The 25950-nt window shown below is 41.4% G+C and overlaps 2 protein-coding genes across 5 annotated transcripts in view; one reads left to right on the top strand and one right to left on the bottom strand.

The window, feature by feature from the left end:
* Positions 1 to 31: 31 nt before the first annotated feature.
* On the bottom strand, positions 32 to 9822 carry CNIH4 (cornichon family AMPA receptor auxiliary protein 4). 2 transcript variants are annotated; one of them, XM_050948653.1, is made up of 5 exons: positions 9706 to 9822; positions 7182 to 7250; positions 3604 to 3716; positions 1508 to 1648; positions 32 to 237 (listed from the first exon to the last, which is right to left on the bottom strand). In XM_050948653.1, exons 1-5 carry the CDS (start codon positions 9772 to 9774, stop codon positions 210 to 212), a joined length of 420 nt encoding a protein of 139 aa, XP_050804610.1. In that variant the 5' UTR covers positions 9775 to 9822; the 3' UTR covers positions 32 to 209. The 2 variants fall into 2 exon arrangements, with proteins under 2 accessions (XP_050804610.1, XP_050804611.1); XM_050948654.1 differs by lacking the exons at positions 7182 to 7250; positions 9706 to 9822 and adding an exon at positions 8997 to 9486.
* Positions 9823 to 11900: 2078 nt separating this feature from the next.
* The window catches only part of NVL (nuclear VCP like), a 68462-nt gene continuing 54412 nt past the window's right edge, over positions 11901 to 25950 (top strand). For 2 of the 3 annotated variants that reach the window (XM_050948489.1, XM_050948490.1), the window contains exons 1-9: positions 11901 to 12069; positions 13415 to 13488; positions 15318 to 15370; positions 15488 to 15587; positions 17531 to 17582; positions 18217 to 18486; positions 22505 to 22631; positions 22947 to 23023; positions 23339 to 23473. In XM_050948489.1, coding sequence (XP_050804446.1) covers positions 12013 to 12069; positions 13415 to 13488; positions 15318 to 15370; positions 15488 to 15587; positions 17531 to 17582; positions 18217 to 18486; positions 22505 to 22631; positions 22947 to 23023; positions 23339 to 23473 — 945 coding nt within the window. In that variant the 5' untranslated portion in view covers positions 11901 to 12012. The remainder of the gene's footprint in view (positions 12070 to 13414; positions 13489 to 15317; positions 15371 to 15487; positions 15588 to 17530; positions 17583 to 18216; positions 18487 to 22504; positions 22632 to 22946; positions 23024 to 23338; positions 23474 to 25950) is intronic. The other variant, XM_050948488.1, reaches the window with a different exon arrangement.

Raw genomic sequence — 25950 nt, 5'->3', positions numbered from 1 at the left:
ACACTTAATCAATTGCTACAAAAACTCAGTGTCATGGTTTTTAAAATATTTTATGTTAAAAATACAGCAAAAATATCTGAAAGAGGAAAAAATATACTGCATGACGAGACCGGTCCAGGTATGTTCGCAAGTGTCTCTGGCTCCACAACTGTTCACTGGAGTGATTCAGATGGTTCAAAATTTGGCAACTAACCAGTTCCTTTTCAACTTCAGTCATTTATCAAAGCCAAGATCATACTGTGACAAGACAAAAGAGGAGACTGATATATTACTGAAGCATATACAAATCTCAGAGCACCTACAGTTTTAAGCAGAAAAGAGATCACAACCATCTTCACCTTTATTATGAAAGCAAGATTTGCAGAGATTGTAAATTTTAGCATGCAATGATCCATCTTGAAGTGAGCAGGTGGCCATGTCACAGAACTCACTGAGTTGTAGCTTGGCCAACCCTATGAGAAGGTTTGCATGAGACATGTCTATTAGTAGCTCCCTTATTGGATAGCTATTAACCATCACTTTTTATTCTGTCTGCTAAATCCACTTAGCACCCTGATTGCAATAGATTTTACACTAAGATACTTAACCCTTACATATCTTGGAAAACTGGGCAAAATATACATTAAACATATGTACATGGAACAAGGCTTAAACAAAAAAAAAAACATGCCTTGTAGTTACTCCCAATCTTTTTCTCACTGTGTACGGGATAGCATCATTTAAAAGGGATGCTCAAAGAGTTTAGGCCTCAAATTTATGTTTTGAAAAGTTTTCTATAAAACTTGAGGTTAAACAGAAATGTTTCAATGGGAGGAAAGAGGTTTCACTATAACTAGATACAAGAGAGAAACTTTTACTAGACAGATATGAAACTACCCAGTGCAGCTGCAGCCAAGCTGAAGTGATAGGCCTGGAGTAGACAGACTGGGTATGACTAAAATTAAGTCAGATTTTTAAAAAGTGAAACACCATCCTCTTGGCCCTCATTCTGCCATTATTTACTTTCCTTTACATTTGAACTACAAATCAAATTAATTGTTTGTACCCTTTACTGCTCACTTATGATGGATTAAGTCAGCTACAGTTTGTGTGCATTTGTTTTCAAAAGAGTGCAGCTTTCCCACCCCCTAATTAGAAGTAGGGAATCTTGAATCTCTTCTTCCCTGTATAATCTACAATGTGACATCACAGTTAGCTGGAGCATGAAATGCTGATTTCCCCCAAACTAAACCGTCATCCTAGTTTAGAAGTTAGTCAGGCCCACTCATAATTTCTGAACAAGGAAATATTCAGTTACATTTAAAGGAAACATTCAAAATTAAAGGCAATATTTTGAGAGTGCATGTTTAACCTGGAACTGACTGCCACAAGGTATTACTTGAGCAATGAGCTTAAATAGGCTGCAGAAGAAGGACAGATATGCAGTTACACTGGCAGAATAAAGAGGATATGAAATGCTAGTATGACAGTTCCTTTGTTCCTATGCTGCACAAGATTTAAGACTAACCTGTAAAGGTACATGAAGAAACATAGCAGGTGAAAGCCTAGCTTAATCATGGCTTCCTTCATGTGTGATTTCAATTGCCCCCGATTATGGATCTCTGTGGGATCAAACACCCCCAAGTTCCCACTTGGCACCATAATGAACCTGAAAGGTTTAAAAAACAAAAAAATAATTTTAGTCTCAGTATTCAAGCAAATCTTACTGAAACAGCCAAAGAAAGGAAAACAAAGACATTGCTCCCCATTTTAAGAGTCATTTTCTAATTCAGTACAAAGCAGCTGTTCTCATAAATTTCAAGATATTGCATATCACCTAATCATTGCATCCACAAATGCGAGATGGAAGAAAGCTATATATCTTGCTCATGTACTTCATTAATATGGTGACATTAGCATATACTTTTTCTGTACAGCAACAGAACAAGTGTGAGACAAACAGGTCCCTGTCCTAAGGTGTTCCCAGTTCAAAAATGCAGCAATACCAGCACAGGCCACACAAAATGGAGACAGGGCTTCATGCTATAGGTGTGATTTAAAATAAAAAAAAAACAAAACGCAGACGGAGCTTGATACACAAGATGGCAGGCTGTTCAAGGCACAACAGGCCGGACAGATGGCACAAAATAGAGTGGACAATGGAGGTGAAGGAAGCAACAAACAGGAAGTTTGGACAGAGGCAGAGAGAAGGGGGAAGAGTCATAGTCAAGGTAGCATCTAGGGCAGGGGTGGGCAAAGTATGGCTTGCAGGCCAGATCCAGCCCTCGGGATTGCCACCCCTGTGGTATCGCAGGCCCCACACTGCTCCCAGAAGTGGCTGGCACCACATCCCTGAAACTCCTAGGGGAGGGGACACAGAGGGCTCTGTGTGCTGCCCTCTCCTGCAGGCACCGCCGCCTGCAGCTCCCATTGGCTGTGAACGGTGAACTGCAGGAGCATGGGGGAAGTACCCACAGATGAGGGCAGCACTTGGAGCCCTCTGTCCTCCCCTTCCCCAGGGGCTACAGGGAGGTGGTGCTGGCCGCTTCTGGGAGCGGCGCAGGGCTAGGCAGGCAGACAAGAAAGCCTGCCCTGGCCCCAGTGCGCACTGCTGCCACCCCGGGGCCACTCCAGGTAAGCAGCGCTGGGCCAGAGCCCGCACTCCAAACCCCTCCTGGCCCCAACCCCTTGCCCTGAGCCCCCCCTGCACCTCTCCTCTGCCTCAACCACTTGCCCTGAACCCTTCCTGCGTACCGCACCCCCCCACTTACACCCCACACTCCCTCCCACACCCTAACACCCTGCCCCAGCCCTACATTCATGACTCTGCATGTGATTTCCCCACCCAGATGTGGCCCTCGGGTCAAAAAGTTTGCCCACCTCTGATATAGGGCCTCATCAATACACAATCTTTGAACTGTTATAAACAATATTGGTTTAGAAATTAATAGTTAAAGAAATACAACCTCCTTGCATGGACACTGATATACCCTAAAAGGTGCCAATATCAGTGTTGCTTATTCCTGTAAATTTTATACCAATACAACAACATCCACAATAGAGGTTGTATCACTGTACCCACATAGTTACAGCAGTACAAGAACTGTCTTTACATCGTCTCTTGGTGAGATTTTAAAGTGAGGTGTGAAGCCTAAAATAGGAGAATCTAACAAGCACATGGGCATGAGATACATGACCAGAGCAATGAGAGGAAACATCTTGGCACCAGAGCTTTCAGTATTTCACCCATTAACATGCTACTATTTTCAAAGGTTCAAGCCATTAAATCCTTGAAAACTTGATGATGACTCACAACAGCAAGGTACTTTGTCATTATAAATTTTACAACAAGTAGACTGAAGAATCTCAAGTTCTCAAACTTTGTTGCAATTTCAGCTAAAAGCACTGGAGAGGCCAATATTCTAACCTTTTAGGCTACATGGGAAATTTTAAAAAGGTCAGATTTAACAGTTTCAAAAGCACCTGCAGTGAATTAATAACTTAGAGATATAAATGAAATATCCAGTCACGATGTACCAGCACAACATACAGTTTATCTTCACACTCAATTTTGAAAGTAGTGAAATTTCAAAAGAACAAGAAAATAAAATCCTGTGCACTTACCTATATATGTTCCAGGTTGCTACCGGAAAATTGAGGAGGAAGATGAACCAGTGCAATGAAATAAGCATTAATACTGTGACAATAGTATGGCCAATCAATTCTGGGACCACCCACTGCAAAAAAGGAAATAATATAGAAGTTTAAATATTTACATAGAGTCCGCCCCCTAAAGGAACCAACCCTTAGTGTAATTATGTCAAAAACTACATGTGTACACAGAGTGGATAAAAACAGATTAAAAATGTTATTTAAATCAGATTTTTTAGAATGAAATGGGTGTTTTATTATGACAAACTACAGATATTTCCTTTGGTAAGTAAATCAGTTAGTTTAAGATGCAAAACGTGTTCTGATAAATGTTTTTCTTACGTTTCCAGCACATTTAAGATAACTATTACTTTTAGCATTTTTTAGTTTAATTCCAATTTCCATCTGGGTAGAACTTGATATAAATCACAAATAAAAAAAATCTAGTAAATAAGAAATGCATCATTCCCCATTTCTATTATGAACAGTAAAAATTGAGAATCTGATAGTATACATATGTTAAGGTGTATAATTGTTTAAATATATGCATATAGACAATAGTGTGGCCTCCTGGTTAGCAAAAAAGTTCCAATTTAGGGTAAAGGCTATATTTAGTTGGAAATCAACATGTTTGAATGTTTCATAATCAATGACAATAAACCTTTCTTTAGGGAAGGAACTAAAACTTACAAATGCAAAACATAATTAAAATCAATTATTTAAAATCAAGATTTCCTGCAGGCAGATTTAAATCATGATTAAAATATTATTTAAATCAAAATGGTTTAAATCAAAATATACCCTGTTTGTCTAAAGAAAGAGTTCTGGAAACATTTCCCCACTGTATTAGAGATCTATGTATATACTGCCTTTTATCCAGATACCATGGTGATAAGCCAGAAAGAACCTATATAGCACTCAACTATATGAATCACTTCAGCTCCACTGAAATGCATCAAATTCTGTAGTGAAACAATAGCTGTTTGCACACAGCTACACTACACAACAATTTAAGGCAGAAAATGAAGAATATTAAATTATAGCTCAACTGCAGGGAGTGTGGGATTAGGTAGGTAGAATGTAATTAAATCTGGACAGGACATGAGTCACAAAGGAAAAGTGCCACAGAAAGTTTAATAGTCAGGTTTTTCATTCTACCAGTTTCATTAGAAGTATTTACTCAGAAAAATGATCCCTGCATTTGTGGATTTGCTTATTTGTCCATACAAGTCAATTCACCAAAAGTGAATCCTTCACCCCTTTGAAAGAAAGATCGATCGATCAAGTACAGTAAAACCCTGCTATAACGCAATGTTTGGGGTCTAAAAAATTCCATTGCGATAAATGCAGGGTTGCGGTATAGCGGGGTTTCAAGCCGGTCAGTTTAAGTCAGTGGTCCCCAATGCGGTGCATTGATGTGCGCCGCCCAGAGCCTAGTGCCCAGCAGGGAAGAGAAGCCGCGGCCCTGCGCCTGCCGGGGACAGAGAACTCCAAGGCTGTGGGCGTTGGTGCTCTGTGTCCCTGGAAGGCCAGAGAGAAGCCACGGCCCCGCGTCTGCCAGAGACAGAGAGTACTGGCGCCCGCAGCCCTGGAGTTCTCTGTCCCCAGCAGGCACGGGGACGCAGCTTCTCTCCCCTGCTGGGCACTAGGCGGGGGCACATGGCATTGGGGACCACTGGTATTAGGCCTTAAAGGGGAGTCAACTTATGATCACGTTATATGCAATTTCGTGTTATGGCGGGGCACATTATTGTGAGGTTTGACTGTACTTCAATTATACAAAAAAAAAAAAAAAAAAGGAAAAGACAGATTCAACTGATCTTAAATAGGTTTATCTAAATCAGTAACTTTGTTTGATTTTATTCCCCCATCATTTGATATTTTAAAATGTTTACTATGAAATAACTTTTTTAAGTTATCCCAGATTCTCTACTCAGAGTCCAGTAAAAATAAACAAACAAACCTACACGCATGCACAAATCAGTGACACATATTAAATATCAATCACTAGTTATCACTTTGGAAAATGGACATCTGAACAAGTAAAATGTACACAATGTGAACAAAATGTAGCGTGTCTCCAGAGATGGGAGCCATCTCAAAACTCAGAAAACTGACAAATCAATCCTTTTTTTTCTTCCCCCTTCATGTCTCTCTGGCTACAGTGCAATTAGCCACTCCTTGGTGTTTATTCAATTTGATCCAGTCTCTCCGCAAATCAAGATTTTTTCAGAACAACAATACAAAGGGCTCAGAAAATAGGCAGCAAATCCATCAACAATGTAAAACCAACCAAAGCCAGAAAAGTGACACACCCTAGCAAGTGTAGATCAGAGTGCTGCAAGAGCTGTCTCAGGCCTGGGCTACATGGAAAAATGGTACCAATGGCTTAGAACTTGATTTAGTTAAGTTGAAGCAACCCTCTTCAGTGGACACACTTTTTGTGTGAGAGTGCCTTATACTGATTTATCTCAAGTTGGGAATCTTCATCAGGAAGATTCAATTTAAATCTTTTGTGATCTGTAAATATTGATTTCATCTAACAAACAGAAAGGGGAGCAAGGGGGATCCATCGATGGCAATCAGTACATGCAGCCTTTACCACACCTAGCAACCACAGGGATTTGGTATCCTGGGGTCTTGACCAGGCAGAGGCCTCCTCCAGTCCTGTTGTCACCAACCAGGAGAGAGTGGGGCCATCCCTAGGCAGGAGCCATTCAGCAGCAGTGTGGCCCCCCCCTACAGTCAAGTACTCATCCACCTCATTTTGGTCCCTCCCAGGGATCTCTGCTCCACACAGCAAACGCAGCTTCCCCTGCCCTAGCATCCACAGGTATCTGGCTTTCTGGGCCACACATCTGTGCAGGGTGTCCCTGCTGTCATCAGCCCCATGGCTGTGTAGAAAGTATGCTGGAGCCTCACTGTGAAACTGAAAATTTTAAAGTGATAAAAACTGATAAAGACTAATAATAAACATCAATATTATCTGTTGAATTTCAAAAGTCCCTCAATTCTGCCAAGCCTAATCTTATGCCACTCAAACCAAAATAAGTGTGTCCACACAAGAGGAACATACCAATTTAACTATGTCAGTTTCTAAGCAGAATTAGTTAAAATGGTACAATTTCTCATGTAGACAAGGCCTGATAACTGCTCTGGTCAAAAAAGGCCAGGAATTATAGCCAGATTTCTAATAAAGTAACTAAAAAGTGTTAGGAAGATCACAAAACCATGTCATAACCAGCAATCCCCCTGGTCTGCCTCATACCCAGGGACAGAGGCAGAGAATCTAGAGATTCTAAGCTGCAGGTATACAGCCAATTTATTGGTCTGCCTTAAAACACCAGGGAGAGGGGAAATGCCCCACAGTTCAGACTGTTGGACATACGAGAAAGGTTCATTCTAGGAGTTGGGGTGAAGGAAAGCTATGGGAAAAGAAAAAGTAACACCCACCCCCATTTTGAGATTCACAGCACTCCCTATTGTTTCCAATGCTAGAACACGGGATCTACTGAATTTTATCAAATTAAATGCAACATAAGATTTCTTACTTTATTTAGTTTTGAACAGCAAGATCTTGCATTAATATAGTCACATTCCAAATCTGATAGGGTTATTATCTGAAGTCCAAGATAAGGAACATTTTTTGTCAGACAGTAATTCAAAGCTATATTTTAACTCTCACAGGAATTAGACACACCTTTACTATAGGACAGAGGAGTTAAGGCTTTAATTGGGACACTCTTTTCTGTTAGAACAAAACTGTCAGTTACATTTGAAGTAAATTACATTTACTGTCCTATTTTATTCTCTTTACTACATCAGGTGTGTGAGGAAAAGACGTGGAACACAGTGGGATCAGCACACAAGTAATCTCACAATGCTTTTTAACCAATGACTGTTGGCCAAGTGCTTCAACACACTGAACACAGATTAGGGAACTCTAGAGCTTGCTTATTTCTCAATGCAGTTTCTGTTCCTAGGCCTTGTCCTATAATCTTTATTTATACAAATGATCCCTCTGACCTCAGTAGAATTAGCCTCTTACTAGGTTTAGATGCTTATAACTGAAAACATAAATACAGTTTTCTTAACTCACTGAGAATACTACCATCAGATAGGTATATTGTGAGTTATAATTTTGTTGACTTTTGTGAGTGCTTTGAGATCCCCAATGAAAAGTGCTAGAGAAATACAAACTAATGTTTATTTTATAACTAGTGTCCAGATACTCTGGTGATGGACACTTTTGAAGTGTATAATCATGACATTACTCCACAAGAAAAACAAGAGGTGCTTTTAATATCAGAACTATTATTTAAAGGTAATCTGTGAAGGAAGAAAAATGTGCACTTTTTTGTTCTTTATTACACACAAAGTCACCTGAAAGGTTTAAAAACATTAGTTCTGCTTTGTTAAAAAACATATTATTAGCAATATCGGGTTTCTCTATGTTCGGCTGGAGAACAAGTGGGCGGCTATCACAAGAAACTGATTCTAGAAAAGAGCAGGGATTTTTAGTCAGAAAAATTCTCTTTGAAAAAAGATTTACCCTCACTCTTCCCCAAATGAGGTATGAAAGTTCACACTCCAGCAAAAATAATACATTTGATATTCCTGATGTTTTTAAAGCCTTTCCGGTTTTGATTTAGCTTAGAAACAAAACCCTTTAGGCCATCTTTTTTGTGTCATGATGAAACAAGAAAAGAGATTTTGATAAAGACTCAGTGCCCTTTGCATCCTAATAATGCCATAAAACAATAAACAAGAGCGATTAGAGAAACCTTGTGTAAAGAGAATTACAAAAGTAGTTCAACCAGGTACTAGTGGCATACTGACACCAAGAATACATTTCCAACAGAATAAGACATCCACAGAATCCAGAAAACAGTGGATTACAAAGGTTTCTCGAAGTTTTTGAGATTTAAATTTAGCGCACCTCTCCTTTCCCCCTCCCCAAAATCCCATATCAAGACCAAACAGATCAGTATAACATGAACTATATGGAAGCAGCACAATGGGTTTTTCCTTATGTGAACTATGAGTGTAAGCAGCATACTGAAATTCTGCATTTAGAGGACTGGACACTGCAAGCTTTCATTACTGAACCATGTTTTTGCACATTCTTCTGTGTTATAGAAATGTTTTCACATAATGGCCTATTCCTCTCCTGCCTTTTTGAGTCCTAGCAATATTCTCCAACTTCCTTTTTACCAAAGTAGTTTCGGAAGAAACAAATGGCTGACAAAAACTCACAAGCATTTTAAATGCTCATGTATCTAGGGAGATAATTCTGTGAAGTACAGCATTCAGTTCAACACCCAGGTAGGTGATTTAGTCACAGTAACACTCAGAATCTTATGCACCTTAATGGATTATCATTAGACAGTTATGCCAGATGTGCTGTATCATGATGAAATTGGAACAGAACCCAAATCTGGTTATGACAAAGGAACATCCATGTTCATTGTACAGATTGTGTTTTTAAATCCTTAACTAATTTTTCTTCATCCTCCAATTAAAATAGAGGACCATCAGTGAGAGACAAATGTGAGTTTTAAGAGCTCCTGTGTAAATTACTAGCAAAACATTCCCCAAAATACAGAGAAATGTACAAGGGTGACTTTCCATCACATTATTCATTCAATTAACAGAATAACTATGTTGGAGAAACAATTTAGGCCCCAATGACATTTTGCAAAAACAGGGTTTGACAAAACCCAACATCCACAGATATTGCTTTCCTGACTTTTAAAACAACGTTTCAATGAAATCAGGCCTTTAGGCTTAAACATGTCCCAGCATAATTAGGAGGTACCTAGGGGATGGTAATTGGCAGGAGATGAGTATCATGCCACCCATGGGAGTGTCCCAACCCCCCCTCCTCAGCCTCCTCCTTTCCCCCGAGATACCCCAGCCCGCCTCACTGTATGGGCTCCCTCCCGGGGTAACACCCCTTATCCCTCACCAAGCCCCCACTTCTAGAGTTACCGCCCCACAGCCCTGCACCGAGCCGGTGCTGCCCCACCCCGCGAGCACCCCCGCCTCTCCCCGGCCCCTTCGCCCAGAGGATACGAAATACACGGAGAGGAAGATCAGAGCGCAGCAATCAATGAGCGAAAAGACGAATACGACGGACTCCATGCCGCCGCCACCGCCCTGCCTCCGGGCCACCGTACCCTGCTGTTTCCGGCTCCTTTCCTCCTACCCCGCCCACCGGCTCCAGCTATAGTGCCCGCCCCTCGGGATTTCACCCCGCGGCATGCTGGGAAGTGTAGTCTTCACTTCTCTCCTTAGGTCTGCAAAGGGTGCTAAGGGCAGTGAGGTGGTGCCCCGCTGGGAAGGGAGGCTTTGACCCATCCTTTGGGATGAAGCTGGGAAAAATCTTTCACTTTACATATATTAAAAACAATGAGGAGTCCTTATGGCACCTTAGAGACTAACACATTTATTTGGGCATAAGCTTTCATGGGCTATAACCCACTTCATCAGATGCATGGAATGAAAAATACAGTAGGCAGGGATAAATAAACAGCACATGAAAAGATGGGAGTTGCCTTACCAAGTGGCGGGTCAGTGTTAAGGAGACCAATTCAATCAGGGTGGATGTGGCCCATTCCCAACAGTTGACAAGAAGGGGTGAATATCAACAGAGGGAAAATGAACAGAATCAGACTACTCCTCTGATACTTACTTTTTGTAGTTACCCAGCCACTCCCAGTCTTTATTCAGGCCTAATTTGATGGTGTCAAGTTTGCAAATTAACTCCAGTTCTGCAGTTTCTCGTTGAAGTTTGTTTTTGAAGGTTTTTTTTTTTTGTTAAGAATGGCCACTTTTAAGTCTGTAATTGAGCATCCAGGGAAATTGAAGTGCTCTGCTACTGGTTTTTTAATGTTACAATTCTCAATACCTGATTTGTGTCCACTTATTCTTTTGCACAGAGACTGTCCAGTCTGGCCAATGTACATGGCAGAGGGGCATTCCTGGCACACAATGGCATATATTACATTGGTAGATATGCAGATGAACAAGCCCTTGTGGTATGATGGTTCCCTGGAATGGATATGAGGACAAAGTTAGCAATGCGGTTTGTTGCAGGGATTGGTTCCTAGGTTAGTGTTTCTGTTGTGTGGTGTGTAGTTGCTGGTGAGTATTTGCTTCAGGTTGGGGGGGCTCTCTGTAAGCGAGGGCTGGCCTGTCTCCCAAGGTCTGTGAGAGTGTCACACTCTGTAGGACATTGCTGGAAGGGGCTGGGATACTGTGCTGATGAGGACGGGATAGGAACCTTACACAGAATAGAATCCCAGTAACACATCTCCCTCAGGCTCCCACCCAGGAATCTGGATGCCAGTCCAAACCCACCCACTTCCATCCCCCAGGAGAAAACACAGAATCCTAATAGCGGCCACAGCTGGGCAAATGGGGAGGAGGGAGGTTAGCACAGGATTTAAAATCATAACTTTTACATTTAATGCTGGTGACATTAATAAAACAAAACCCATTAAAGTGAGGACATTCCTAAAATTAAAGTTCTTATTGTATTACTAATTGGGCTATGTGTGCACATCCCGTTATTTCAATAACATAATTAACAAGAGAAACAAATGTATAGTACTAGCTGCAGTATGTGCAAGGCAGACAAGACAACATTGTGTCTAAGTCCCAGGAAGAGGGGAGAGGGATTGGAAATGTCTGACTTGTGCATGCCAGACTTGTAAAACTTAGTGCTGTGTTGATGCCTAAGCTTTCATTTAATTTTCTTGGCTTAATCATAAGGCTTCTAGGCACTGTGATAACACCAATAATAAATAAATAGCATGCCATTGACGGACTGATACTGGCATGGCTTTAACCGAAATGCTGTTCATTGCTGGGTCCTTCCTGTAAGCACAATACAACCAACTTGTGCCGGACTTTAAAAAGAGGTAGCTGATGTCCACGCCTGAATGAGATCTACAAAACAAGCCAAGTTTTATGTCTGCAACTTCAGCAATGGTGAAGTGAGCGCCCAATGGCCGGACAGGGCTTTCTTCTGCAGAAGAGAAACGCTATAAATGCAAAACGGCTGAAGGAATTCGGCTGGGCTCAGGCCACAGGCAGGAATCTTCAGCCCCACAGGGAAAAGGGTGGGAAAGCCCCAGGCAGCTGAGGGTTTTGGGACATGCAATAAACGCATCGTGAGCGGTTCCTAGCCCAGAACAGGGCTTGTTCGTAATACCAGAACTGCCAATAAAGTTGGGTAGTTTGAATGGGGCCCTTCGGGCGGAGGTTTAGGTGACTAGACGGGTGCCTGCGTAGAATTCCAGAGCGGCTCAGCGGGCTGATCTCCATCGTTCTGGCGGCCTCGGGTCGCTTGGCGAGACCTGCCGGAGGCGCTGGGCCATGCGGGGCCGCGCGGGGAGCTTCGCGGACCCTCGCCTGAAGCAGCGAATCAAGCAGGTGCCGAACCCCCGCCCCCCACTTGCTCCTGCCTCGCTGTGGCCCGTCCCGAACCCCGGGAAGTCAAGTCACGCGCACCCTCCCCCCCACCCCCGGGTTCCCTCGCGCGCTTCTCCAGCTTAGCGAGGGGTTGGTGCCTTGCATGCAACCAGGGGCGCCTGCAGCGCAGCCCTGCATAGCCCCGCGCTACAGAGTCGTCACCCGGCTCTTAGGTCTAGGGGAGGGGAGCGGCTGTTTATTTGTCAGGGCCAATGCCAGCACCGCGCGCTGTGTATGTCTTTAAAACATGCTGGGCGCGGTCCTTGGGCTCCCCGAAAGGTGTCCTCTTGTTCCTGGGGTTACACCACTTGGGCACCCCCCTGTCAGAGGGAGCTGCGATCCCACAGTAATGGATGCCCTTAGAAAACCCGAGACAGGGAGCTATTGATTTGGAGGTGAGGGGGAGCAGTGATTTTACTCAAGCCCTCTCGAGGTGGTGGTCCATGTGAGGGTGTGATTATTGTGAAAATAGGCCAGACTAAAAGCCAGGTGTAAAAGCTGGTGTAATGCTATAGCATTTGATTGACATACTTTAAGTGGCACTCCCCTAAGCACCTTGCAAAGATACATTTATCTTCACAACACCCCTGTTAGATATTAAATTATGATCTGCCTCTTATAGATGGGGAACTGAGACACACGGAAATGAGGTTGCACAGAAAGTTTAGTAGCGGCAGAAATAGAACCCATGATTTCCGTTTCCAAGTTAAATGGCTTGGCTGCAGGACCATCTTCCTCCGTTGCAGTTGCAGTGATACTCAGACCTCCTAGCTTCAACATTACCCAAAAGAGTCACAGTAGTGTGAATTCATTGTTTCAATAATACTGATCATATTTAGTTTTTAGTTTCACAGCAAGTAAGTTAATAACTTAGTGCAAATTGATAACTGAATTGGTTTATAAGATAGTAAAAGCATCCTGATTGCTTAATGACTTAAACTGTGCTTCCTAATATGTCTCCTGCATCTCTTTGCAGCACACATATGTGATTTAATTATTAACCAATCTGAGTATCACTATTCTGTTGATTGGAGTCTATGGAGTTGCCCCAATTAATGACAATAGTTAGTTTGGCCTCCAAATATAGTATACTACTTCTCCCAGTAAATGTGGCCAGTTGGCTGTGTAAATAGTTAATAGTTTCCTGTCAAATGATTTATCAGTCTGATAACTTTTGTGCAAAACAAATTCAAGCTGTTCAGATTTTTCAGTTTAAGTTTTCTTTTTTCTGATGTTAATTTGTGAAGGTCAATAATTTCAGCAAAAGTCTTAGATTTTGTTCATTTCTATAAACTCTGCATTTCAGTACCTAAGCAGTAATAAATGTGGCCGATATGTGGACATAGGAATTTTAGCAGCTGATTTACAGAAAACTTACAGGTGAGCAAAAAGCTTAGTCCTTGCATTCTGTTTTTTTTTAAATAATAGATATAGTAATATGTATCTGCATATTTGTTTGTAAAATTTAAATGTATTTCTCATGGCAGTTCTGAATTACACCTTATTATAAACTGGGATTGAAAGTTGCTTAGTACATCACTGGTCAAGGAAGAAGTACAATCAAAATAAATTGTTTTCACTGCAAGATTCTCTTTGGCTGACATGTAGTATCTAGTAACTTACTCATATTGCAGTAGCACAGAGAATTATAGAAATGTAGGGCACAAGAGACCATCTTACTGAGGCAGGACCAAGTATACCTAGATCATCCCTGACAGTTGTTTGTCTAACCTGTTCTTAACCTCCATTGACAGGATTCAACAACATCCCATGGTAACCTATTCCAGTACTTAACTATCCTTATAGTTAGAAAGATCTTTCTTATATCTAAACTAAATCTCCCTTGCTGCAGTTTAAACAGATTGTCTTGTCCTGGTACCTTCAGTGGGCTTGGAGAACAATTTATCACCATCTTCTTTAAAACAGCCCTTAATGTATTTGAATGCTGAGGGAGTATCTGATAAGTTCTCTTTTCTTGAAACTATATATGCCCATTTTTTTTTAACCTTTTCTCATAGGTTATGTTTTCTAGACCTTTTATTTTTCTCCTCTGGACTCTCTCCAATCTTCACGAAAGTATAGTGCCCATAACTGAACACAATATTCAACCTGAGGCCTCACCAGTGCCTAGTAGAGCAGAACAATTACTTCCTGTGGCTTATGTACAACTATGGTGACCAGACGTCCCGATATTATCGGGACAATCCTGATATTAGGGGCTTTGTCTTATGTAGGACCCTATTATCCCCCCACCTCTCTGTCTGATTATTCACACTTGCTATCTTGCACCTGCATACACCACTCCTGTTAATACACCACAAAAGGATATTTGCCTTTTGCAATTGCATCATATTGTTGGCATGTATGAGCCACTGTCTACGAACCATTGTGCCACGTGCTGTACGAACACCTAACAGAAAGATAGTTCTTGCACTGAAAATCTGACCATTGAAGATTGATAAGAGACAACAGGGAGCACAAGGAAACAATTAGATGCTGATGTTAATCTATCAGTTGCCTAACTTTTCTAGGTTTTTTTAATGCATCACAGCAAAGAGAATTTTAAGGCAGAATTTGAAGGAGGGCAAGGAGGTTGCTTTGTCCGTGTTTATAGCCTCTGTTTTTTGGGAGGATGTTTCATTTGTGGTCTGTTAGTAGAAGGGAACTCAACCATTTGATCATGAAGTTGGGAGAGCACATTCATTGCTAATGATGAAAGGGGCTGAAATTTTCATTATCAGCCATAGGATTATTTTTCCTTTTAGGCATGAAGAACCCATCCTGGTCCAGTCCCTTGCTCTGATTGTGTGGTTTAAAGCAAACAAGCCTATTATGAATGAAAATCCACTTGGCTGACTCTTCTTTTATATTGCCGTTCACTGCTCTACATATCCAGCCAATGATACTGGTCATAATCTCTACTAAATGTCCTTCTGGGAAGACCACTAGCTAGAGACCACTGTGATTCACTTTTCACCTTTTATCCCAGAAACTGATTTTAGTATGATACCATTTGAGTTACACCTAATCTTTTTTAAAAGCCTGGAATAGCTTGAACCGAAGTCACTCTTCCACATAACTGGTTCCAGAGTGTACTTGTGTAAAAGATTGTGGATTGTGTCACTTTAGAAACTTGTATCTACACTGAGAATGACAATACATGAAAGAAGACCTCAATGAGCTCCTAACACTATACAATTGTTTTTCAGTGCAGAATATGGACGAAGAAAAAGAAATGCCTTTAGAATTCAGGTTGAGAAAGGTAAGTCTGTTAATATCAGGACTGAAATACCAAGAAGCTGTAAGAAGCTCTCTAAATTACTGACTACACTGTTGTTGAGCACTTGCTGCCATCGATGTTCTTTTGGGTTTTTTTCAGTGTTTGGTATAATCAGTAATGAACGAGAATTTGAAGATTTAACAACTTTAGAGAATGAACATGTGGCAAAAAGAGCAAGACGCAGACAAGAAGAGAATGAGTAAGTGGAAAGACTTGTTGCCTTAAGACTACTTTAACAATGATGTCAGTACTTAACATTTCCATAGTGCTTTATAGCTTTAAAAAACTCTATATTACTGTGAAGGCCCTGATCCTGCAAGCTGTTCCACACAGGCGGGCCCTTGTACCCTCATAAGCCTGGTCTTTGCTGGGGAAAAAATAAAAAGGTCCTGGGGGAGTTCGTAACTCAAGGTACATTCTAGTGAACCAGGCTCATAGACTTGAACTCAACCTGCTAACTCACATAAAAACTACAACTCCCTTTTCACTGGGATTAACTCAGGTTAATTAATTTAGAAGTGTGTGTGTGTGTGTGTATGTATGTATGTATGTATCTGGGGAACTGCGGGTAGACCAGGCTACAGACCCCCAAATCGAAGGGATCCTTGTGGATAGAAGGATTCAGCTTCCTTGTGGGTAGGGCAGCTTATGGAATTGAGGCCTATCTGTTAAATCCTTACAACTTGTCTTTGCCACAGAGGTGTTATCACTATTTTAGACATGGGTAGAGTGACCAGATGTCCTGATTTTTATAGAGACAGTCATGATATTTGGGGCTTTTTCTTATGTTGGCTCCTATTACCCCCCACCCACCCCCATCCCGATTTTTCACATTTGCTGTCTGGTCACCCTACACATGGGAAAACTGAGCTGAAGAGTTTCAGTGAATTTTCCAAGGCGCATAGCTAGTTAGTGTTAGAGGTGACATTAGAATTTGCATTTCCTGACGCCCAATTCTGTGCACAGTCAGGGTATGTTGAATTCAGTACAAAATACCCAAATCTTTTGAATTTCAGTAGTCAAACCTCTAATCACTTTAAAAACAAAAGTCTGGCTTTTTATTAAACTTACTAAATATTAACAGTTTCCTGTTCAAGCAGATATCTATAAAGACAGTCCAGAGGACAAGCATTGGCAGGGAGAGATACAATGACTGCTGTCTTGCAATTCTAATTTCTATGATTAATAGTACAGGGATAATCTGGGCTCATTTAGGTCTGGACTCATCAAGGGGAGGCAGCCTAGAGTATAGCTTTTGGACAAATTCAGTCAAGTGTTTGAGTATGGCTAAAGAAGTCAGAGAAATGTCTTAATTTTATAGTAACCATATATACATATGTATAATGCACTGCTTAAACTGCCTGACTTCCCACAATGTGTATGTGTATTGCTGCTCTTTAATGAATGGATTAACACTGGCATTAGCTGTTCTGAGTGTGATCATGTACCTTCTGGAGGCTACAGCCTGCTTAAGCCTTATTACTGCCACACAAATATAAATATTTCATGTCTTATCTCAGTTGCTGTAAATATGTACTGAGGTGAGTAACTGACGTTTTAAGGTATTTTTTGTTAATGAAGACAAATTCAGCAGCTAATCTGTTACCTGTTAGTCAAAAGCAGGCTAATCATAGAAAATATCTTTTTATTTGTTATAATTACAAAACACTCTCTCCTCCCTCCTTGTCCCCTTGAGGTATTCTGCTCATGATTCCAACCTTTTTATCTTTGGTTTGAATTCTAGCCCCAGAATTTTAAAATAAATACAGCTTTAGTTCCTCAAAGGCCTCCAGCCACACAAACTGAGTGAGCTGTTCCAGCAGGCTTTGAAGTCTGATTTCAGGACTACCAGAATAGCTTCATCTACTATAGAGAGCCCAGCTGGTGGTGGAAGCGCTAAGGAGAGAAGGTTTTCCCCCTTCCACAACCAGACTTAGATTGCGGGGAAGGGGGAGAAGGCCATCGGAAGAGTTGTTCTCTCTCTACCCTCTGTCTCACGCACAGTAGTATTGTAGTCCTAGCACAGAGAGCCTAGCATCTTCCTAGGGGAGAATATTTGTTTTCTTAGTTGTGCAGATGTCTCATTGTGCTGTTATGGTATGTTGTACCCATAATTTCTGCCTCCTCACTTTTCTGCTAAAGGGATATGGAAAGCTACACAGACGACTCAGATGATGATTACTCAGAACCTCTAGTAAGTCCATATTTCACTCTCTATGGTATAATGCAATTGAAAGGAACACAGTAGTGCACATATGAAATATATCAATGCTGAAAATATACAAGAGTTTTAAAACAGAGCTGTGTTTACACCATCTGGTAAAGGCCCAAACTTTGGTTTAGAATTTTAATATAATTCTTTATGATGAGACTTGTGTTTTTTTTTTAAATATATGTTCCAGTGCTAGTGGTGTTCTTAAAAGTTAGCATCCTGGAAGTTGTACCAGCCACATTATCTCTGACCAGCTATGCCCCCTCCATTCTGGCTGCCCATGATGCTCTTCGGTTGCCAAACTGCTATTGGCTTGGCTGATACCCTCATTCTGACAAACCTCAGGTGGCTTGTCAGAATGAGCACGTCAGCCAGGAGTCCCCAGCTGGAGACCTTGTAGAGTTGAAAGGAAATTATTTCCTGGGGAAGAATGAGGCAGGACTGTGGCTGGGAGCTGTTTCTGAGGAAGGGGAACATAGCAAAGGGGGGGGAGAGGGCAGAGTAAAGACTCTACTATTGCACTAAGGCTGTTTGCTTGCTAAGGGAGATATCTGCAAGCAATTGTTTTTTTTTGTTTGATTTTAATTTTCTTTTAAATACATAAATACATTTGCAGTCCACAAATCACCTGAACAGCTCTCTGCTGACCTTATACCGGAAAAGAGATCCTGATTCTCTTCCAGCAACTCCCAAGAATGAGCCAACAGAAACCAGTAGCCTTGCACAAGTGACAGCACCCAGAACTAGTGCTCTTCTGTCTGGCACCCCACTTGATACTAGGATCTCTGAAGGTGGATGGTTTATTGATAAAACCCCAGGTAGAAAAGAAGACAACTTCTTAATTGACCTGTGTGAGGAAGAAGAGGAAAGGAAACAGATATCTGAGGTAGCTTCTCTTTTAAATCTGATACCACTTAACATGGCATATGCATTGGAGCTTAGTACATTTCTTACCTTATGTGACAATACTTAGAAGTACAGTATGAAAAACAGACTTGTTCTTCCTCATGCCGCCAAGATGCACAATGTATATAAAAACAAGTTTGAGCCTTTAGTGGGTAATGCAAACCTGTTTTTTTTTAATATACCTACAATGTTTCAACCTACAGGTTATTGCATTGGTGGAAGAAGCAGTGTGTGAATTTTAATTTTTGTGAAGCACTCTGTAAATATAAGATGTTATGATGAAAGACTGGCTTAGTTGCTTGGTGCCATCTTTTTTCAATAAGTATTGTAGCTGCCAAAAATGTTCTGGTGCAAACAACACTAGATTATATGTTCTTATGCAAGACAAATTTGTACTGTATCAAAGGCTTTTTTTTAAAACGTCTTCTTTATGTTTGAGATGCTCAAGATTGAAAGACTGGAAATCTAGTTAATTTAAAAAAAATTAGTCAAAAATAGTTTCAGAAACCACACGTGACCAAGTTACCCTGCCCATTTTTGTGGTTTTACAATCACATTTTCTCAATTTTTTTTTAATGGCTTCTCCTGTTGCTGTGTGCAAGTCCCACGCAAACAGGGGAGACTGACAGACAGGGGAAACAGTGCAAAGTACTGTCCAGAACCATAAGCCACTGGGTGTTTCTCTTGCTGAGGCAGAGAGGTAAGTTTTGCTGGAGCTTAACCTGTGCAAAGCTCCTTGCCACACCCCTCTGTCCACCTCACCAGCAAACTCCTTGAGGCTCTGCCAGGTAGGTAACATTCAGTGAACCCCAGTTCCTGAGTTTCCCAGAGATATCTCTTTGTAGTATCCAGTCCCTCTCATTGAACAGTCACAGAAATTACCAAGTTCACTGCCTCCAAAGAGACAGGGTATATGCCAGCCTGTTAGTCTAGCTCAGTAGTTTTCAAACTTTTGTGCTGGTGACCCCTTTCACATAGCAAGCCTCTGAATGCGATCCTCCTTTTAAATTAAAAACACTTGTTAAAATATTTAACACCATTAACCCCCCATGTAATAACCTTGTGACCCTCTGAGGGGTCCCAACCTCCAGTCTGAAAACCCATGGCTAGCTGTCTTTAATACACAGCACAGCATATGGGTTGTAGTAACACTAAGCATAAGTTTATTGATGAGGAACATAGATTTAAGTGATACTAAGCTAGAGAAAGAGACAAGTCTGGTTACAAACAAAAAGAAAAACCCATCCTGCTTTCTAGTGACCAAACTTAACTTTAACAAACTGCAATCATTGCCTGAACAGCTTTCTGACTTACATCAAGCTATCAGTGTCTCCAGCCCCTCAAGAAAGTGGATCCATTATTCACAGAATCAGAGGATGCTGATCCTTTTTCCCTATTCTTCCCTTTTATAGTACAAAATACTTTTTAAATGAACCCCTTGACGAGTAAATCCAGACAAATCTCCTCTCCACTACTGCTGGTTCTTTAGGTGCAGGCATTAAGTCCCTTTGTCCTCCTGATCAATTTGTTTTCTCAGTTGGCTCCATCACTTTGTTTAACTCAGGTGTAAATGTACTTTAATTGTCCTTTGTTTGTAATCAAGCTGTACTGGTTTTCAGTCAGCCTGTTAGCTTGAACTGTGCTGACAGGGAAATCTAACCTTCCTTTGTGGAAATCCACATGCCTCCAAAACTTATCTGAAGAGCATATTTCTAGCACATATGCATAACGCTTTATATACAACCTGTAAATACATCGCTCAATATTCATAACAGCATGTTACTAGATGTTATATAATACCTGACAAGACACTGTTTGGCTAAATATTATGACATGTGTTGAGTAGGCCCTTTGTCAGTTGACATAAAGAGGCCCTTAGGGCCACAGTGTACGAAGTGAAAAGAGAAATATACTTCTTTGATGTTGTGACAAAGTGGGACTGTTCTTAATGTTTCCTCTGAATACTGTAGGGATGCCTCAATTTCCCCTCTGCAATTCTTAAGTCTCTAGGCGATGGGATAAGGGGGTGTAATTGTTGCCGAGCAAAGGGACAGTGTACATAAATGGCTGACACTCTGTCTCCTGGTAACAGGTGGCCTGGGCCCTTCCCCCACCCCCCACCCGCAAGGTGATAGCCAGAGGTGTTGGAGAACAAAGGAATCAGGTGACCTGCTGGCCCGGGAAAGGGACAAAGCCCAGAGGAGGAGGGGCTGGAGAGTGAGTCAGTTGGGGGCTGGCTAGGGAAGTGGCGTGAGGTGCGGACTTGGTTGTTTGGCTCACTGCCTCCCAAAATGGACGCAGTGGAGGGGTCCTGTTCTCTGTACCTACAAGATCTGTTTTACACTGTTTTCCTGTCATCTAATAGATCTTTGTTTTACTGGCTGGCTAAGAGTCATGTCTGACTGCAAAGTTAGGGTGCAGGACCTTCTGGCTTTCCTGCAGTTTCCCAGCAAGTCTGGGCAGACTTGCTGTGGGAAGCGAATGGAAGGGCAGAGGATGCTGAATGCTCCAAGGTCAAATCCAAGAAGGGGAAGCCATGTGAGCTTCTTGCCCTGAAGACAGTCTTCTCAGAGAGAGGAGACTTCACCAGAGTCCTGACTGGCTTTGTAGGGAGCAGTTCCAGAGCATTACCCGGGGACTCCGTGACAGATGTCTTTCTTTCAGTTATAGGAATTTTAGGTGTTCTTTAACAAAAGTCAGCAAAATGCCTTCAGGAAGAAATGTGATTACATTGACCCTTTAAGGCAATGTATTCTCAGTGTATCTAAAAATATCCTTATGGTGACATTGCCACCCCAGAGCCAGTTTTTAAGGATGGAAAGTGTTCAAAAACAGAACCAGAGGATTTTCATTTGGGAACATACAGGAGTTTGAGGATTAAGAGACTCCCCAGGACCTCTTTGTCCTTGTTCAGTGGCTAAAAGGCATGTTGTGGAGTTGACGTTTTTCTTCTCTAGTGGACAAGGCATATCATCCTATTCACTATTATACCATGCTGACTGATTTACATAAAGTTGATGGTGGATGTGGAAAATTGCTACTAGGACTAAAATGACAGTGTTTGCCCCTACAAGGGGAGATGGCGTAGTAGGGGGATCATTGTGGAATAAAAAGTCCACCATATTGTGTTTAAAAACAAAACACATGGTTAACCAGATGCACAATTTCATCTGTCCATTCTCTCATTTGTATTTTTCTTGCATATATAGCGATGACCCGAGTTATTTGCGCAATATTCACTACAATATTGGTGGTGATTAGTAGTTGTATTACCGTAGCATCTAGATGCCCTACTTATGAACCAGGATCCCACCGCGCTAAGTGTTGTAAAAACAGTGTGTTACTGGTAATTAATATTTCTAATGGAGGTGTTTTTATTTTTATATACATAATATATATACACACGCACAAAGCTGTATTAAGACACAATGTTTGTTACTTTGCAGTAATTATGCAATTCAGGGCTTGTCGGCATGGGAAAACTGTCCAGAATAGCTACTGCGGAATATACTGGAATATCTTTTCCAGAATAGCAGCCCACATGGATGCTCTTATTCAAGAATAAAGGTGTCCACACAGAGAGTTATATTGGAATCACTATTGTGCTTTAAATTCACAGCCTACCTTATTCTGGAATAACGTTCCTGTATAGATGAGTCCTAACTTAAATCAGCTTTTTATTCTTGGATCTTTTTCTAGTTTATGTATACTATTTTTTTCTGGAACTTTAGTGCCCAAAAAAAAACCAACCAACCAACCAAAAAAAAATATCAATTTAAACAATCCTTAGTAAAAACCAAGTAATAAATGATTGAGCTCTTCTACAGACATTTGAAAGAACAGAACAAACAAAATCTGAAGACACATATGGTGCTTCATGCATAAATATTATGAGAATGGTAAGAGACAAGGTATGGTCAATCCTTTCTGTGCCTAAATCATTTTATGTACTAAATATTTGAAGACTCATTCATATCATTCTGTGTTTTATGCTCTAGAAATCAAAAGACCTTTCTTTTTTGGAGAGTGAAGGGAAGAAGACAAAGAGTAAGAGACGAAAAAGAAGGAAAGAGGAATCTCAAGATGTAGATGAAGAAATAGAATCTGTTTTGCGTAAGCAGAAAGGTGAGAGCTACTATTTCTGAAGCGGCTTACTGGGTATGTGGGTGGTTGGTAGCTGTAGCAGTTGGGATCAGAGATATTCTGCGTTTCTGAAATGTTGACTTTTCGGCTGGGGCCTTTCAGGAAGACATTCCTCCTTCATGTGGTGATAGAAAATAGTCCGTCCTGTGACTGTTGCATAAGAAATAATTTTGTTTTGTATAATCTTTTACCAAGTGTTCAGATCAGTGTCTGTCTTGTTGGGGTTTGCAACCACTGGCTTCTGCTGTATTCAAATTTTAATAACTTCATTTATTCCTTTCCTTTTTCTTCTTGCAGTTAAAACTAAAGGACCAGAGCTGCAGTTCCCTTTAGTGAAATTTGACGATGTGGGAGGCAGTGATGAAACTCTGAAGGTTAGTTTTAATTAAACCCTTGCTGTGTTACTTATGGGATATAGAAAACAGTGAATAAAACTACATATATACAAAATGAGGGAGCTGGAGCCCAAGCAGGACTGATTTGCATAGCAACTCAGCAAATCATTGGCAACTGAAAGGGCTGTCTCTCGCCGATTGATGAGGGCAGCAAGACTAGCTATAGATCTTAACCTGAACTGACCTCCCTAATATCAGTCACTGAAATAAGTGAGACACAAGTTAGCCTTCTATGCATTTTAGTGTTTACATTCTTTTCCTCTATCTACTTTATTTTTATCTTCTTTCTAACAGGAGGTATGCAAGATGCTGATACACGTGCGTCACCCTGAAGTATACAATCACTTAGGTGTGGTCCCACCTCGAGGATTTCTTTTACATGGACCACCAGGGTGTGGAAAGACATTACTAGCGCAGGCAATTGCTGGGGTGAGACTGCCTTAATATGTGCTTTCCCTTCCTCCTGTCTGCTCTTTTAATCAGACTTAAGATAGGGAGAGGGCAGATAGATAAAAGCAAAGAGGAGAACATTCTAATCTATCTTTCCTCTTCCCTTCTCACCTCAAAATAAACATCCATTAGAATTTAAATAACAGAAATGTAATCTGAATCAGGATTATTCCTTGATAGATCCTCATACAGGAGGAAAATATTGCATTAAAAGCTCAGTTTCGTCTTGCAAGCACTCACAAGGAATGGACTTTCAGCCTGGATTTTTTGAAAAAGGGGATGAGATCTGTTTTGGGTTGTGATATGGCTGACTCCATGGGGAGGTAATCCTATGACATTAAACTTGGAAGTTACCATACAACAGCTGTTTGGCCTCTGTCAAATAAGGTGGTGATCTGTCCTCATCAAACAGGTTTCAGAGTAGCAGCCATGTTAGTCTGTATCCGCTAAAAGAACAGGAGTACTTGTGGCACCTTAGAGGCTAACAAATTTATTTGAGCATAAGCTTTTGTGGGCTACAGCCCACTTCTTCGGATGCATAGAATGGAACATATATTGAGGAGATACATATACACGTACAGAGAGCATGAAAAGGTGGGAGTTGTCTTACCAACTCTGAGAGGCCAATTAAGTAAGAGAGAGAAACTTTTGAAGTGATAATCAAGATAGTACAGACAGTTTGATAAGACATGTGAGAATACTTACAAGGGGAGATAGATTCAATGTTTGTAATGGCTCAGCCATTCCCAGTCCCTATTTAAGCCTAAATTGATTGTATCTAGTTTGCATATCATTTCCAGATCAGCAGTTTCTCCTTGGAGTCTGTTTTTGAAGCTTTTCTGTTGCAGAATTGCCACCTGCAGGTCTGTCACTGAATGATCAGACAGGTTAAAGTGTTCTCTTACTGGTTTTTGAGTGTTATGATTCCTGATGTCAGATTTGTGTCCATTAATTCTTTTGCACAGAATCTGTCCGGTTTGGCCAATATACATGGCAGAGGGGCATTGCTGGCACATGATGGCTTATATCACATTGGTAATTGTGCCGCTGAATGAGCCCCTGATGATATGGCTGATGTGATTAGGTCCTATGATAATGTCACTTGAATAGATATGTGGACAGAGTTGGCATTGGGTTTTGTTGCAAGGATATGCAAGGTTAGTGTTTTTGTTCAGTGATGTGTAGTTGCTGGTGAGTATTTGCTTCAGGTGCGGGGGTTGTCTGTAAGCAAGAACAGGTCTGTCTCCCAAGATCTGTGAGAGTGAGGGATCATCTTTCAGGATAGGTTGTAGATCTTTGATAATGCGCTGGAGAGGTTTTAGTTGGGGGCTGTAGATGACGGCTAGTGGGGTTCTGTTATTTTCTCTGTTGCGCCTGTCTTGTAGGAGGTGACTTCTGGGTATTCATCTGGCTCTGTCAATCTGTGTTTTCACTTCAGCAGTGGGTATTGTAGATATAAGAATGCTTGATAGAGATCTTGTAGGTGCTTGTCTCTATCTGAGGGATTGGAGCAAATGTGGTTGTATCTTAGAGCTTGGCTGTAGACGATGGATCGTGTGGTGTGTCCTGGATGGAAGCTGGAGGCATGTAGGTAAGTATAGCGGTCAGTAGTTTCCGGTATAGGGTGGTATTTATATGACCATCGCTTATTAGCACAGTAGTGTCCAGGAAATGGGCCGCTTGTGTGTATTGATCTAGACTGAGGTTGATGGTGGGATGGAAATTATTGAAATCATGGTGGATTTCCTCAAGGGCTTCTTTTCCATGGGTCCAGATGATGATGTCATCAATGTAGCGTAAGTAGAGGAGGGGCATTAGGGGACAAGAGCTAAGGAAGCATTGTTCTAAGTCAGCCATAAAAATGTTGGCATACTGTGGGTCCATGCGGGTATCCATAGCAGTGCTGTTGACTTGAAGGTATATATTGTCCCCAAATGTGAAATAGTTGTGGGTGAGGACAAAGTCACAAAGTTCAGACACCAGATTAGCTGTGACATTATCGGGGATAGTGTTCCTGATAGCTTATAGTCCATCTTTGTGTGGAATATTGGTATAGAGGCCTTCTACATCCATGGTGGCCAGGATGGTGTTTTATGGAAGATCACCAATGGATTGTAGTTTCCTCAGGAAGTCAATGGTATCTCGAAGATAGCTGGGAGTGCTGGTAGCGTAGGGCCTGAGGAGAGAGTCCACATAGCCAGATAATCCTGATGTTAGGGTGCCTATGCCAGAGATGATGTGGTGTCCAGGGTTTCCAGGTTTATGGATCTTGGGTAGCAAATAGAATACTCCTGGTCGGGGTTCTAGGCATGTATCTGTACAGATTTGTTCCTATGCTTTGTCAGGGAGGTTTTTTTAGCAGATGGTGTAGTATCTTTAGGTAATCCCAGTGGGATCAGAGGATAATGGCCTGTAGAATGTGGTGTTAGAGAGCTGTCTTGCAGCCTCTTGGTCAT

The sequence above is a fragment of the Gopherus flavomarginatus genome, chromosome 4, assembly GCF_025201925.1.
Source record: "Gopherus flavomarginatus isolate rGopFla2 chromosome 4, rGopFla2.mat.asm, whole genome shotgun sequence".
Lineage (NCBI taxonomy): Eukaryota > Metazoa > Chordata > Testudines > Testudinidae > Gopherus > Gopherus flavomarginatus.
Note: the sequence above shows the minus strand (reverse complement) of the source record. Positions and strands in the feature narration are given on the sequence as shown.